Below are 14238 nucleotides of genomic sequence, written 5' to 3'. Positions count from 1 at the left end.
TTTTTTTCATATTTAATCACATAATCATTTTAAAATAACTTTGTGGCAGGTAGGTATTAAATTAAATTTTCAGATAAAAATAAATAAATTTATTGATGATTTTGTATAGTGAATGTATAAGTTTCTTTGTTGTATTACCTACTATCAACCTTCAATTAATCCTCTGATGCAGGACCCCGCACAAATCTTATTAACCAAGACCTACAGTCATAAAACTTTGATTTGAATGATCACTCATGTTTGAGTGACCTTGTTTTGCCACATTAAATTCGCCTTGATTTATTACGCCGTTCTGTATATATTTGTTGTTTGCGTCTATTGACATGTCGACCCAGACTGGTGGTATACGTAGTTGCCCAGTTTTGTCCAATAATTCCAATTAACTAGTATTATCGGATAACTTGATAACAGGGGAGCCCAAGAGGGAATTTGTGTCGTAACTCGAGCGCTGAAACTTTTTAGTACCTCCTCCTAAATATGTGGGGTGAGGTCACGCATAGGCAGGCGCGGATTCAGCCCTCAAGAAGGTGATGGGCACGTTACAGCCACTCCAAAATCAGCTAAATACGAGTCGGAGTATGAACGCATAATGATCGATATAGTGCATTCCTACGAAGGAGATGTTTACAAAATTTATGACGCCCTGACCAAGATTTTGTACAGTGTAATTGCCCACGTGTACAAGGCCGTGGGGCGAACACTAGTAAATTAATAAACCTGTAAGATGTTATTTTGTTCGCTCACAAAAATTACAAAAGTAAATCTGTGATTGCACATCACAGTGATTGCAAATTTTGATGAAATTTTTATTACTTCAAATTAAATTAAACGCTACTCTACATTTTACATTAAATAATTTTACTTAAGTGCTAGCTTAAATAACGAATTCAAGATTTGTTTTTCTTTCCAAACTCTGGTATAGCGGAATTTATTTTACATTCTGTTTTTCATTTGGCCATCTAGAGTCGGTATTCATTTATAACAGTTGATTTACTATCATTAGTAAATCACCGGTACATCTGAACCACTTTTTTCACTGCCTAGATAACGATATTCAAGTATATTTGAGACAAACATTTGGTTCATTGATAACGGAATCTAATATAGGGATAAGTAAATTGATTTCCGAAAGTACTCTTCTACCGATTTCACTAGAATTTCTCTTTCGATTTTTGTTATCTGCATGCTTTGACACGGATTTTTAAACAAACAAAATTTTAAAGCGATTCATTTTTTTAAAATATAATTTTATTAAATCATAAGACTATTTAAGTGATGGGCATGTCCATCATGTCCATATGGGTGGATCCACCACTGCGAAGATGTTTATTTATTATGAAAAGAACCAAATACTTAAATTTTTAACAAAGTTTGTGCGGGGTCTTTTATGAACTTTATTTTTCTACTTTTTGTGAATGGGAAAGTGGGGGAAACCAAACCAAAAATTACTCTTCTTTTTTTTGAATAATAGTGTTAAAAATGTATGAGCGTGTATGATCAAGTAATTTCAGATAAACAATTTAAAAAAAATACATATTTTTAATACTGATAGTGAATTATGTTATAACTTATAACTTCCGTAATTTTGAAAATATTGATAATTGAAACAAGTTTGAAAAAAATCAGAACTACTGGATTTGGCTACGGGGAAAACTACCCCGTTCTTTCAGACGACAATGTTACTGTATAACTTATACTGTGCCTGGAAAAAATAGTATCAATAAAAACTACTGTTAATTATATGAATATACTGTTAATTATAAATAATTATATATTATAATTATAGTGATAATTAAATAAATTTAAAAAATATTTTTAATTTGACCGAAACATTTTGCAAAGAATTTTATTTATCAGTAAATTTTATATGAACAAAAAAAAACAAGTTCACACATTCTTTTATACTATAAATGTGAAAGTAAGGTTGTTTGCTTGTTTGTTGGTGCCGATTTCACTTAAAAACTATTGAATGGATTCAGTTGAAACTCTAAAATAATATAGCTCATACATCTGATAACACATGAGCTATAATTTATAAAGATATACTAAAAAGTTAATTAAATTTTGTCTGACATTTCACTGCACCATCTACGAACATCATTTTGAACCATAAATCAAAGATTTCTGTAAAAATAGTAAATCAAAAAATTTAAAAATGATAAAAGTACAATCCATGGCCATCTGTTCTGATATAGTAAAAAATTATGACTATTTTATATATAATAAAACAATTTGAAAACTGTACATATATTTTATCTGTGTAGAACAATCCTTATTCCTATTTCGAGTGTTTTGGAAGTGGGATAAGTGAGAGCAAGGAAGGTGAAGGCTATAACACTTTTATCTTCACAAAAACTTTACTTTTAAAACCAGCGAAGCGGGTGGGTATCAATCTCGTAATTTTATGAACAAAAGTATTATTTACTAGTTTACATGCATCCTTATCTAAAAGTCATAATCGTCCGATGTTTTGTAAGTGAATAACTGGTGATAAATCAGGCAGGAAATTTCCTAAAAAATTAGCTGCTGGGATGTTGAAAGAGGGTCTAAATTAAAATTTTTTGCCTGATCTCCTAATTGTTGTGTTATAGACTGTGTATCTAATCGCTATCGTTCTGTGTATTGCTAAACTATTGTTATCGAAAAAATCTACATTTATCTAAAATTTTCCGCTTTGTTTTTTTAAAAATTTTCCTTTAAAACTAGGCGTTTTAAGAACAATGTAATTGGGCACAATGATATAAAATGTAAAATTTGCTATTGATCTTTATATTTCAATTTACCTATCTTATATTTCGTATTTTCGGAAAACTATTTTATTGTAAAAATCTCTGCGTTTTTTCTCAGAGAAATAAAATTAAAATTCCTTAATGTGGGTACTTTTTATTGTGCATATGAAAATTTTCATTCTAAAAGTAAAAAGCTAAAACTTGGTTTAGGTTGGCTTTGCTGCTTTTTATACCATGTATATATGTAATACAGTCAAACCTGGGCAAGTGAGAACTATTGAAGTGAGAAAACTCTATAAGTGAGAGTAATAGCCAGAACCCGCCATTTTAAGCTCCCAAAACCTTTATTAGTGAGAAACAGAAACCTCTTTAAGAGAGAGTCGTTTTTCCCTCATGGACCTCCGTAAGTGAGACTGTTACTTATCTATAGTTCTATAAGCGACAGTTATACAGTACTTATATGTTGGAATCTAATGAACGTAACATATACACACTATTAAAAATATATATGTACAACATAATAACATAATATATGTTGTGCATACATAATTATGCACATACTTTTATCATATTACATATGATAACGATTTACTACATTCGTCCTTGCTGTGACTTGTTATTGCTGCGTACCTCTCTAAGAGAGAAACGTTACCCATGTACCTGCATTAGCGAGAAAGTCGGATTAGTGAGAAACAAGCAACATTTATAAGCGAGAATGAGATTGTGCTCCCTTGAACTCCCGCCTATCCAGGTTTGACTGTATATATCATGGTATATTAAGTTTAGTCCCAAGTTTGTAACGTTTAAAAATATTGATGATACGAAAAAAATTTTGATATAGGTGTTCATAAAATCACCTAATTAGTCCATTTGTCTGTCCGTCTGTCTCTCTGCCAACACGACAACTCAAAAACGAAAAGAGATATCATGCTGAAATTTTTATAGCATGCTCAGGACGTAAAAAGTGTGGTCGAGTTCGTAAATGTGCAACATGGGTCAATTGGGTCTTGGGTCCGTAGGACCCATCTTGTAAACCGTTAGAGATAGAACAAAAGTGACAATGTAAAAAATGTTTATAAATCTAAATAATCTTTTGAATCAATTTTGAGGACAATAATCTCATCATTATATTTTGTGCGGCAATTTGATATAAATACTCCACTGTGCGTTGTATAATAGTTCAAAAGATCGTGGATTGGAATAAAAATAAATTTTCCAAAGTTTAGGCATTGTTTAGCTAGTGTAGTTCTATCAGAAAAAAATGGTTGATTAAGAGATATTTTGCAAAAAAACCCCACAGTTCCCACTTCTTCTCCGTTTTCCACCTTGGCGTTTTTAATTTCGAGAAATTCTCAATTAATAAAAGGGTGTAAGAACCAAATGTTTTTTATTTGCAATTAGAATAATATATTGGATTCAAAAACTGAATCTTCCTACCATTTTTCTTAGAAGTTTTTCTTCTATATCACTGTGATTTCCTTATACTATGTATAGAGGTTGTCTAGCGTTCTTATCAGATTTTTGACAAGAATTACAGATTATGACAGGAGTTTACATAATATGATTAAGTACCTACTTAACATTATCTTTTTTAGTTACAATGCAAAATGCGGAACACAAATTTCAATCTTCGAGTTATCTAAAAAGATTATAGGTACATATGGCATGATGATACAATATCTACAATATTTTTATGTAAAGCAAACAATGATGAGTATAGCCTTTGGAGGGAAGACCACTAAATTGCAGATTAAGTATATATTATTGTAGTAAAATATATTTGAAACAACTTATTATTTTATCTTAATTGTGTCAGAGAAACCCCAATATTTTGCCATCAAAATCCATAAAATTGAATTTTGCTCTATCACATCCAAATTATATCCAACTAGAGTGATACCCACCCACTACGCTGGGCTTAAAAGTAAAGAAAGATAAAAATTGCTCTCGCTTATCCGCTTTTTATAACACTCGAAATAATGCATTGTTTTACACAGGGAAAATATATGTATGGTTTTCTATTTTTTTAAATGAATAGTAGTCGTAATTTTGCATTCAGTATATCAGAAAGATGGTCGTGAAATATTTTATATTGACTACTTTTACAGAAATCTGTAATTGATGGTAATGTCAAATTTAATTAATTTTAATTTTTTTTTTAAATTAATATATCTTTATAAATTATATCTCATGTGTTATTTTGAAGTAGGAGCTATATTGCTGTACAGTTTCATTAAAAACCATTCGCTAGTTTTAGCGTGAAAGCGTAACAAACAAACAAACAAGCAAACATGCTTACTTCCGCATTTATAATATATAGAGATATAATAATTCCATCAAAATACTAACACCTAACCATTGCAACCAAGGTGAAAGTACAAAGTGTTACTTTTGTACCCGGTCTCCCCTAATTTTAAAAATATGTATTATTAATGTAATGTCATTTTCTACTTACACTTAGTGTTTGTTCTACAACTTCCAGCCAGTAAGAACCAATTATTAGGAATATTTAAGAAAATAAATAAATTAATGGAGACAATAAATCACAATTTATTTGTTTGTTCAATTTTAATTGTTTTAACTACATTCAATCAGAATATATAATGAATGATAAATTATTATAAGAAATTACATAGCAATTTCATTTTATTATAACTATACCTATTTTTAAATTTAAGTTAATTAAATGTAATTTACATTTAAATATGTATTTGTATAAAAAATTTCCTATTTTCGATTAAGTACACTTATTTTGAAAAGTGTCTCAATTAGATTCTATGGTGTTAATAAACCACTAAAAAACATAAAATTTTTATTAAAATATTTCGATACCAAAAAAATGAAAATGATCCAAACAATTTGACATTTGATTTATCGATTAATCATTCTTTTATACGTCTTTTGTGAAAAATTATCGAAAAATTATTTTGGTATGATTTTAAAGTTTAAAACTTGAAATTGAAGTTTTTTATGTAAATGGTAACATTTTAAAAAGCATTTATTGAGTAAAAATTCATTAATTAAGACTTCTTCATATACAACCATGTAAAAACGGCTGTTTTTAATAATTCATTTATCGTAAACCGTACAGAAAATCGTCTTGTTTATACAGAAGGCGTATTATATACCTATTCAATAATTGACACCGAAAATGTCTGTTTTTTGGCTGAACTTTCATTTTGGCAGCGAAACCCCTTAAAAAAAAGTGTCATAAAAAAAACGCTGGATGCATTGGATGCATCCGATATCATATTACTCTGTGATCATGACGACAGTGGGGTCTGTAAACAAAAGCGTTGATATTTTGTATGGTAATTGTTTATAATTTAAACTTTTTAGTTTACACAGCCTTATGACCTAATATTATGGCGGCTACTATTTCATGGTGTTAAAAACAAATTAAAACACTAAAAACTTTGAATTGAATTATATTATTTATTTGGTTCTTTTTTTAAATTAAAACTATAAATGTGGATAAGATTTTTGTGATATATCAATATCCGAAATATCTAGCTTTTGAGTACTTAATTTAATTTTTTATGGAGTACCTACTTTATTTAGTATTAAGTACTATGTATGCCATGGGGTACTAAATTAGGCGAAAACCTGTTAACATTACGCATAGTTAAATTTGTATAAATATAATAATAATAAATAATATATACATTTGCAATCAAGAACAACCCGGTGTTATAGCAGGAATAATCTTTGTTTAATAACAGTGTTTTTAAAGGTACAGTTAAAGATGTTACAAATAAAGGAAAATGAAAGAAACTCCTTGCATTTATCTAAAACCTCATGGAATGTGTTTCTAAGGTGTCAAATATCATTAGTAAGGCATGACTTAGTGATGCAAATGTTTCTATTTGTTAATAAACAAAAACTTGTCAATTCAATGAAACGATTAATGTTAAAGTTGACACACAAAATTAATAAATAGGCAACTTGAATTACGGACACGTTATACATGTATAATAGTTTTAGATTATTTGACATAACACTTACGTCATACAAGTTGAATATTTACTAATTTTTTTAAGTAAACTTTTAACATTGATTGTTTCATTGAACAAAAAATTTATTGTTTATTAGCAAATAGAAACATTTACGCCACTTACTCATGCGTTACTAATGATATTTGATACCTAAGAAACACTTTCCATGAGGTTTGAGTAAAATGTGAGCGGTTTCTTTCATTATCCTTTATTAGCCGATTTTTGTAACATCTTTTACTGTACTAATGATATACTGAACGAATACGATTACATACAGATTTTAGACGGGTCACTTAGTAACCTTCAGAAAAAAATCCCCAATTTTTATCATCGAATTTTTAAACATATTTCACAAGTATTGATACGAAATAATATCTACATAACATTGAATTCTTTTTGGAAGAAACTGCATGTGCATATATCGTCATTTCTTTGCAAAAAAAACTGCATATCTCTTATCTATATTATATGTCTGCAGTGAATACTATACAGTATGTCTCAGAAATCTTTTTCGCCTTTTAATGAGGGTTTTTCTACTAAAAAAAACGAAAAAAAAAAAAGTTTTAAAAACCTTCATCTTTTACAGATTATCATTCTAAATATAAAATTGTTAATTTTACTCGAAACATTTTCTTTTTTGATTCGCTTTTAGTTAACACTATAATCGCAAAAAAAATTTGTCGTTGTTTTTCGAAAAATTACTTAAGCCTATGAAAAAAAAGTATTAGATCATTCACATGAAATAGTTTTTTTTATAGTTAACGCCATTAACCGAAAAGAAAAAAACATTTCGTCACTTTTAGAGAAATTACAAAGTTTTTATTATTACTTCAAACTCTAAAAATTTGAGATTTCGATTTTCATTTCAAAGGATTGAATAAAAAAAAAATTGGATACATATTTTTTCATTTTTCAAGACAAAGTGCTTTTGAAAAAAATTGACAGAAAATATACGAAAAAATTCGTAGCTCAGAAGCTCCGTTCACTAAGTGAATTCCCTCGAGATGCTAGAGACACATAAACTATACATGTGTATATGTATAGATAAGAAAACTAAGCGTCTAGAGAAAAAAAATCACAATATTTGCAAAAAAATGATGAAAAACGTGAAAAAATTCCAAATTTTCAGTGTCAATAACTTGAAAAGTATTGGGTTTTTTGAAAAACTTTTTAGAGCATTTTTTTCTTAAAATAAGGCTTTCTATCGATATCCGATTTATTTTGGAAAAAAAAAATTACAAAATTAATCCCCCAGGGTAGGTGCAGAATTCAGATCATTTTCACTTTTGAAGTTAAGGGTAAGATGAGCCTAATTCCAAAATTTCATGCAAATCGGTTCACAGTAAAAAAAATTCGGAGCAATAACGCTTCAATGACTGACTGCACTATATCACGAATGCATTTTCCATTCTTTGGCAGAAAGTGATAGTTTGAAATGGATAAGCGATATTTTTTTTACGATAATGGGGTTAAATAATAACAGCGAACAATAGAAATCAATTTCAAAATTTAAATCTTCACAATGTTTACAAGATTTCTATTAAAATTAGTCTTACCCTGTATTTCATTTTATTTATTAAATAATCAATTTTTTTTAAACAAAATCCACTTAAATCCAGTTTTACAATATCCAGTTTTGGATTCATTCATTAATAATAAAAATAATGAATGTAACAACTGGCTACCAATAAAAATTAATTTACACTTAACACTTGTAATTAACGCTTATCACTTAACACTTTCATTATTAACAACTTTCATTTCCATTTTTGGTAACTTCTTCTTTTTCTGTTGAAGCATTTCCTGTATTTCAACTAATGTTTTTTGTCGTGTTTCCGGTAAATATATATAAAATAATAAAACTCCTAAGAAGGAGAAAAAACTAAATCCATAGAAATTATAACTCATTCCAAGTGCACTATTTATAAATAAAAATATTTTATTTGTTATAAAACCAAATACACCATAACCAATTAATGCAGTACTTGTTCCATAATTTTTGGTATTTGTTGAAAATAATTCACCAGCCAATACAAACGACATGTTTATGATTCCAAAATTCACAAAGAATTGATAAACACATAATATTGTACCCAATAACCAATCGTATGAACGTAAGTCAAATCCATGGTCTTTCAATGTGAACCATACAGCAAGTAATAACATTAAAATACCTGATGCAGTTAACGATACCAATATTAATGGTCGTCTACCTGTAACGAAAGTTAAATGTTCATATTACAGTTTTATTTTTGAAGAATTAAAATTTATTGTTATTAACATTAGGTTGGAGTAAAGTAAAGAGGTTAACCCTAGTAGGTCAGTTGGTTAGAGCGTAATCAATTTCGTGCGCGGTATGGTTAGAGTAGCGGGTTCGATTCCCGCCGTTACAACCAAAATTTATTTAATTAATAATTGTGATGGGAGTTAAGAAGATTGAGGGTCAAATCATAAGTTAATTGAGATAATAATCAATATATATTTCGCAACGTTTCGTGCTGAATTAGCCAAAACCGTTTTTTTCCAATACCGTTTTTATCATGCTCTTGTCATAAGGCATATTTTTTGAATTATATTGATGACATCTTGACTTATTAATAAATAAATGCAATTTATCAGTCTCGGCTACATTTTTTGAGAATTATGCAACCAACTGTTATTCAGGGTGTTATGCTTTGTGTCTAGTTTGTGTATTATAAATGTATAGTACATTGATATAATGAAAAAAAGTTGAAGATAGTTCGCCAATGCAATTACATTTACATACGATACATCATATTTGAAAGGACTTGTTTTATGTATTTAAATAATGTTAATAATTACTCGCTGTGTTCGAAAAAAAAAACATAACTCTTCACAGAAAAAAAACTATAACTCTTCACAGATCAAATATCTTTAAAATGTAAAAGCCTAATAGCCTAACTAAAAATCTGGGCTAATAATCTAATTTAACAAGAATTGAATTATTGAACAGGGAAAGAAAGTTACGTTATATCCATAGGTTTTTCTGATCAGATCCAAAATGGTGAAAGAAAATAATGACAGTCATTATTCCTTTGAAACAAAGTAGAAAACATTGAAAAAATATTATTATTACCAAAATGTTTTTGTAGTTTGAACTACGCATGACTTTTAACATTAAAGACAAAAAGGTACAAACTTTCGACCATGCTTTACTTTCTTTCTGTGGTCGATACATATAGGGACCTTGCTTGGACTATATCAAGTTTTAACCCCCGAACTTAAAAATTGGTGGCGGTGTGTCTGCCTGGATCAATCGATTTTGATTTTTTTTGTTTCGTTTGAACGGTAATTTAATGGAGAGTGTTCGTAAATATGTTTCAAGTGTGAGTTTAGGGTTCCGCATCCGAAAAGTTAGTCGGGGATTTTTACTTTTGTAAATTTCACCTGTTCCTTTTTGTTCTTATAAAATTTATACTAGGTTAGATTAGGTGGCCAGAGTGTCTGGAAGTAGGGCACGGTTAGACCATAGCGTCCGTTGTGATACCCACAAAAAGGTTGAAGTATTCCCGGCCACTACTACATGGACCATTTGGAGCTGTTTAAGAAAAACAGGAATGCTGGGACGTTAACGGACTCCAGGTTGGAGAGATCGCCAAAGAAAGGCTGGCTCAAGTGAGTCCATCTCTTCATGGCAAGAGCTGGGCAGTGACAGAGAAGATGAGGCATTGTTTGCTCCTCTTCCTCACTGTGACAGCTCCTGCAATAATCATGATACACTGTCAGGCCCAGGCGTTGAGCGTGCCTACCACCTAGCCAGTGTCCTGTAGAAGCCGCAACTCTTTTGCTAATAGGTCCTTGGAAGTGATATAAGATCTTCGGAACGATTGAACGTACCACAAGTACTTTCCTCCCTCTATCTAATATTGGCCTTTTTTAAGATATCCTCTTTGAGGAGCAACTTGTAGTTCGCAAATGGAACTCCCGGATGTCTATTGATACTTTTATCCGGCAGAATTGTGCCATTTGTAGCAAGTTCGTTGGCTTCACAATATCCTGGAATGTCCCTGTGTCCAGGTACCCCTACCAAAAAAAAAAAATTTATTTTACATACCTTTACGATCAATCCAAAATGTTGATGTTAAACTGCCACATACTGTTATAATACCAACGATTAAAGCCACTGTTTCTGTATTATGAGTTACATATGACTCATTTATTATATAATGTAAGTAACTGGCCACGGCTGTGGATCCACATAATTGTTGAAATGACATTGTCATTAATACAATTCCAAATGATACTCGATATGATTGATTAGATAATACTGTTTTAATATTCACTTTATTTTGCATTTCTGTTTCAACTGCCTCTTGTAAAAGTTTCAACTCTCCTTCCTTATAATCTTTTCCACGTAAAAATCTCAATGTACTTTCAGCATCTTTATACTTTTTATGGATAATGAAATAATATGGTGAATGTGGCATTCCAATAAATAAGACGAAATATAATACTCCAGGAATAATTGATAAAAGTGCAAATGTTCTTATTGATAACACATAAGCAAAATAATACGATAATAATCCACCGGTATTAAAGAAAACCGGTATCAAAAACAACATGACACCCCGTATTTTTGGATCTGATATTTCACCAATATACACAGGTCCACAATTGTAGAATAACGCTTCGGATAGACCAACTAATATACGAGCAATAAAAAAATACCATACGTTTTGTGCAAAATATATTAATATCCATGAGATAACTAATGGTGCTGGACCAAAAACTAAAACGTTTTTGGTGCCAAAATGATTTGCTAAAAATATTGTTGATAATGAACTGATTGGCAATGTTATTAATTCCATTGATGCAATCCAAGAGCCCTCATCTTCTGATATTTGTACGGGTGTATCATCACCGTTTCCATCATTGTTTAATAATTTTGGTACTGCTGGTGCAACCCATAAATGTCCCAAACCGAACGAAAGAATACCAAGGGATACTGAACAAAAGATAAAAAAATGGTTAGATTAATAAAAAAACTATGGTGCTTGATGAAAATAAGAGCTAGGCTATTAAGAGTAGTACGTAAACAGACCTTACGAAATAAATTTGTGAGTAGGCCTCATTAAAGCATATGAATAACTTGTTTTAAAGACAAAAATTTGTGTAGTCGCACCTCTTGGGCGGACCAACAACAATTGGCAATCTCGAAAATCGGGACCCAGTTTTAGTCCAATGCCGAACTTTGAATATTCTAGTTTGTCGAGGGTCAGGCAAAAATATTTTTTTTATTTGTTTCAGGCATAGTTTTTCGACTAACTAATAAAAAACACGGATAATTTTAAGCAATTTTAAGCACACATTTTTCATAAAATCACGGCATAGGGAAAAAAACTCTTTTTTATTTATTTTACACAAATGTAGATGCATTTTGACAAACATTATATCTAATTCAATTGGTATGAATCGGGTATCTCGAACTTACGACTTTTTTCATTTTCTGAGCACTTTTTGGGGGTGCGCAGCATAGCCTATGGTATGTGAAAATTTCAGAATTTGATAGAAAAATTAATGGAATATGGTAGTAGCGTTGAAAAACTGAACTAATGTTACACACTTTTGCTAGTTTTGAAAAAATAATTTTCAAAGTAAATGTGCAACTGTTTTAAAAAGGAATAGGCCTTCGCCCTAAAACTTTTTTTATTGCTTCAAAAGACGTTTGTTATCGAGCCAAAACATCGTGTGAAATCAATTTTTAGATCAATGACTACGAAAATATGAAGGATTTAAATGTACAAATAGAAATAAAGAAAAATAACACTTTGTGACGTCATATTCCTGAAATTGCCATGGAGACTACATATTAAAAGTTGTTTTGCAAGAATAAGATAGAAAAAATTATTTTATTGCTTATATCTTTTGTGTTTATCAATCGATTTTAATTTTGATTTAAGTGCTTGTCATCTATTCTCGTGCATTTTCAAATTTTAACAAATTTTAAAGCTACATTGAAATAAACACCAGGGCAAAGATCTATTGTCACGTCGATTCAAAATGTCTTTAATATTTTTAACATGAGTATCTTAAGTTTTTACAAATAAATATATGTAAGTGACTAAAGAAAAATGTATGTTTGACTTTTTACTGCAATAAAAGTTACCGAAAAAAACTTTTAATTGTGACCGTGCAAATAATAAAAATATCTAATTAAAAAACAATACTTACCAATAAAACTGGATAAAATTTGTATTGGATATCCACTTAGCATATTTTTATACATTGTGGACATATTTTTTTTTACACACTTTCTAAACTTTTACGCACCCAAAAATATATATTTACAATAATCACAACATATCACATCAATTATATTTTTTAAAATTTAAATAATTCCCCCACTTTTAAATATTTTAATTTATTTTAATTGTTCGAACAATTAATAATAACTGCCATGATTAAATAAATACTTATTTAACAATTTAGCGTTCAAAAATATTTATATTACTATATGAATATTTTATTTGTGTGGAATGATAATGAAACCAGTTTAAATGATTCCTTGACCTTTTTGTAAGAAGAAGAATTTCTATGAACAACTGATAAACTTATAATTAATTTTAAATTCACAAAATCATTGGAATCGATGATGATAGGTCAGTGTCGTTTAAAAAATATTATCTCTTAAGCAAACAGAAGGAAATAAACAATCCACACAACCATCAAATTGTTTGATTGAAATTTTACCACAATCTAGCCGAAATTGGAAAGAGTTAAATTATTTATACCTGTGTGTGTTAAATTGATATGTGTTTCGAGCACAAAAAAACACGTTTTTTATGAGTTTTTTTTTTTTTTTTTTTTTTTTTTTTTTTTTTTGGGAAAACCATTTATTTCACATAAATATAAAAAACGTATAGACATAGGACATTTATTTAATTTTAAGATCCCATTGTCCGATTTCAAAAATGGTACTATGAAACTACTCCTGGAGATCTTCAAAAAGAAGTTGTCCAGTGGTGATCACCATATCTCTGGTTTGGATTATCCATAATGAAAAAAATCAGAAAATTTCTTTAGTTGATAGACGAATGCAGGTATTAATCGAAGGAATAGTCAAAATTATGATTTTTGACAAAATGGCGACTTCAAAACAAAATTCTTTAATGTGGTCTCAAATAATTTTAAGAAATCTTATTCGTTCGATTAATACCTGGGAAAAATCTTGCTGACCGACATTAAAACGCTGTTTTGAGCAAAACGCGTTTAAAGTTTCAGACGTTTACAGTCAGTTAAAATTTTTTGTTTTTTTTTTTGGCGCGTTTATCTTCTTGAATATTTCTCGGATTCGATTCTCGGAAAAATCGATTCTTTGAAAATTCTAACTGGATATAACCCCTTTATTAAATCACGTAGATTTTTCAGTAATCAATTCTATTTAGAAGTGGAGAAGTTTCATCGAAAATTTACAACGTTATATAATTAATAAATATGAATTTAATATAAGTTTACGTCGATGATTGTTTTGAAAACAAATAAATTAAAATATA

At 29.5% G+C, this 14238-nt stretch overlaps 1 protein-coding gene across 1 annotated transcript; it reads right to left on the bottom strand.

The window, feature by feature from the left end:
* Window positions 1–8292: 8292 nt before the first annotated feature.
* Window positions 8293–12971, bottom strand: LOC123297708 (facilitated trehalose transporter Tret1-like). The gene is made up of 3 exons (XM_044879463.1): window positions 12917–12971; window positions 10800–11690; window positions 8293–8937 (listed from the first exon to the last, which is right to left on the bottom strand). The coding sequence occupies exons 1-3, from the start codon at window positions 12969–12971 to the stop codon at window positions 8453–8455; spliced, it is 1431 nt and encodes a 476-aa protein (XP_044735398.1). The 3' UTR covers window positions 8293–8452.
* Between the last annotated feature and the right edge of the window lie 1267 nt (window positions 12972–14238).

Source organism: Chrysoperla carnea, chromosome 4 (genome assembly GCF_905475395.1).
Source record: "Chrysoperla carnea chromosome 4, inChrCarn1.1, whole genome shotgun sequence".
In the NCBI taxonomy this organism is placed as follows: Eukaryota; Metazoa; Arthropoda; class Insecta; order Neuroptera; family Chrysopidae; genus Chrysoperla; species Chrysoperla carnea.
The sequence above is the reverse complement of the archived record's forward strand: the minus strand, read 5'-3'. Positions and strand labels throughout refer to the sequence as shown.

Coding starts and splice junctions, on each gene's coding strand:
- LOC123297708 (XM_044879463.1), bottom strand. CDS start 12,971: ATGTATAAAAATATGCTAAGTGGATATCCAATACAAATTTTATCCAGT. Junction 11,691..12,916: donor AATTTTATCCAGTTTTATTG/GTAAGTATTGTT, acceptor TCTTTTGTTCAG/TATCCCTTGGTATTCTTTCG. Junction 8,938..10,799: donor ATTTTGGATTGATCGTAAAG/GTATGTAAAATA, acceptor CTTTCGTTACAG/GTAGACGACCATTAATATTG.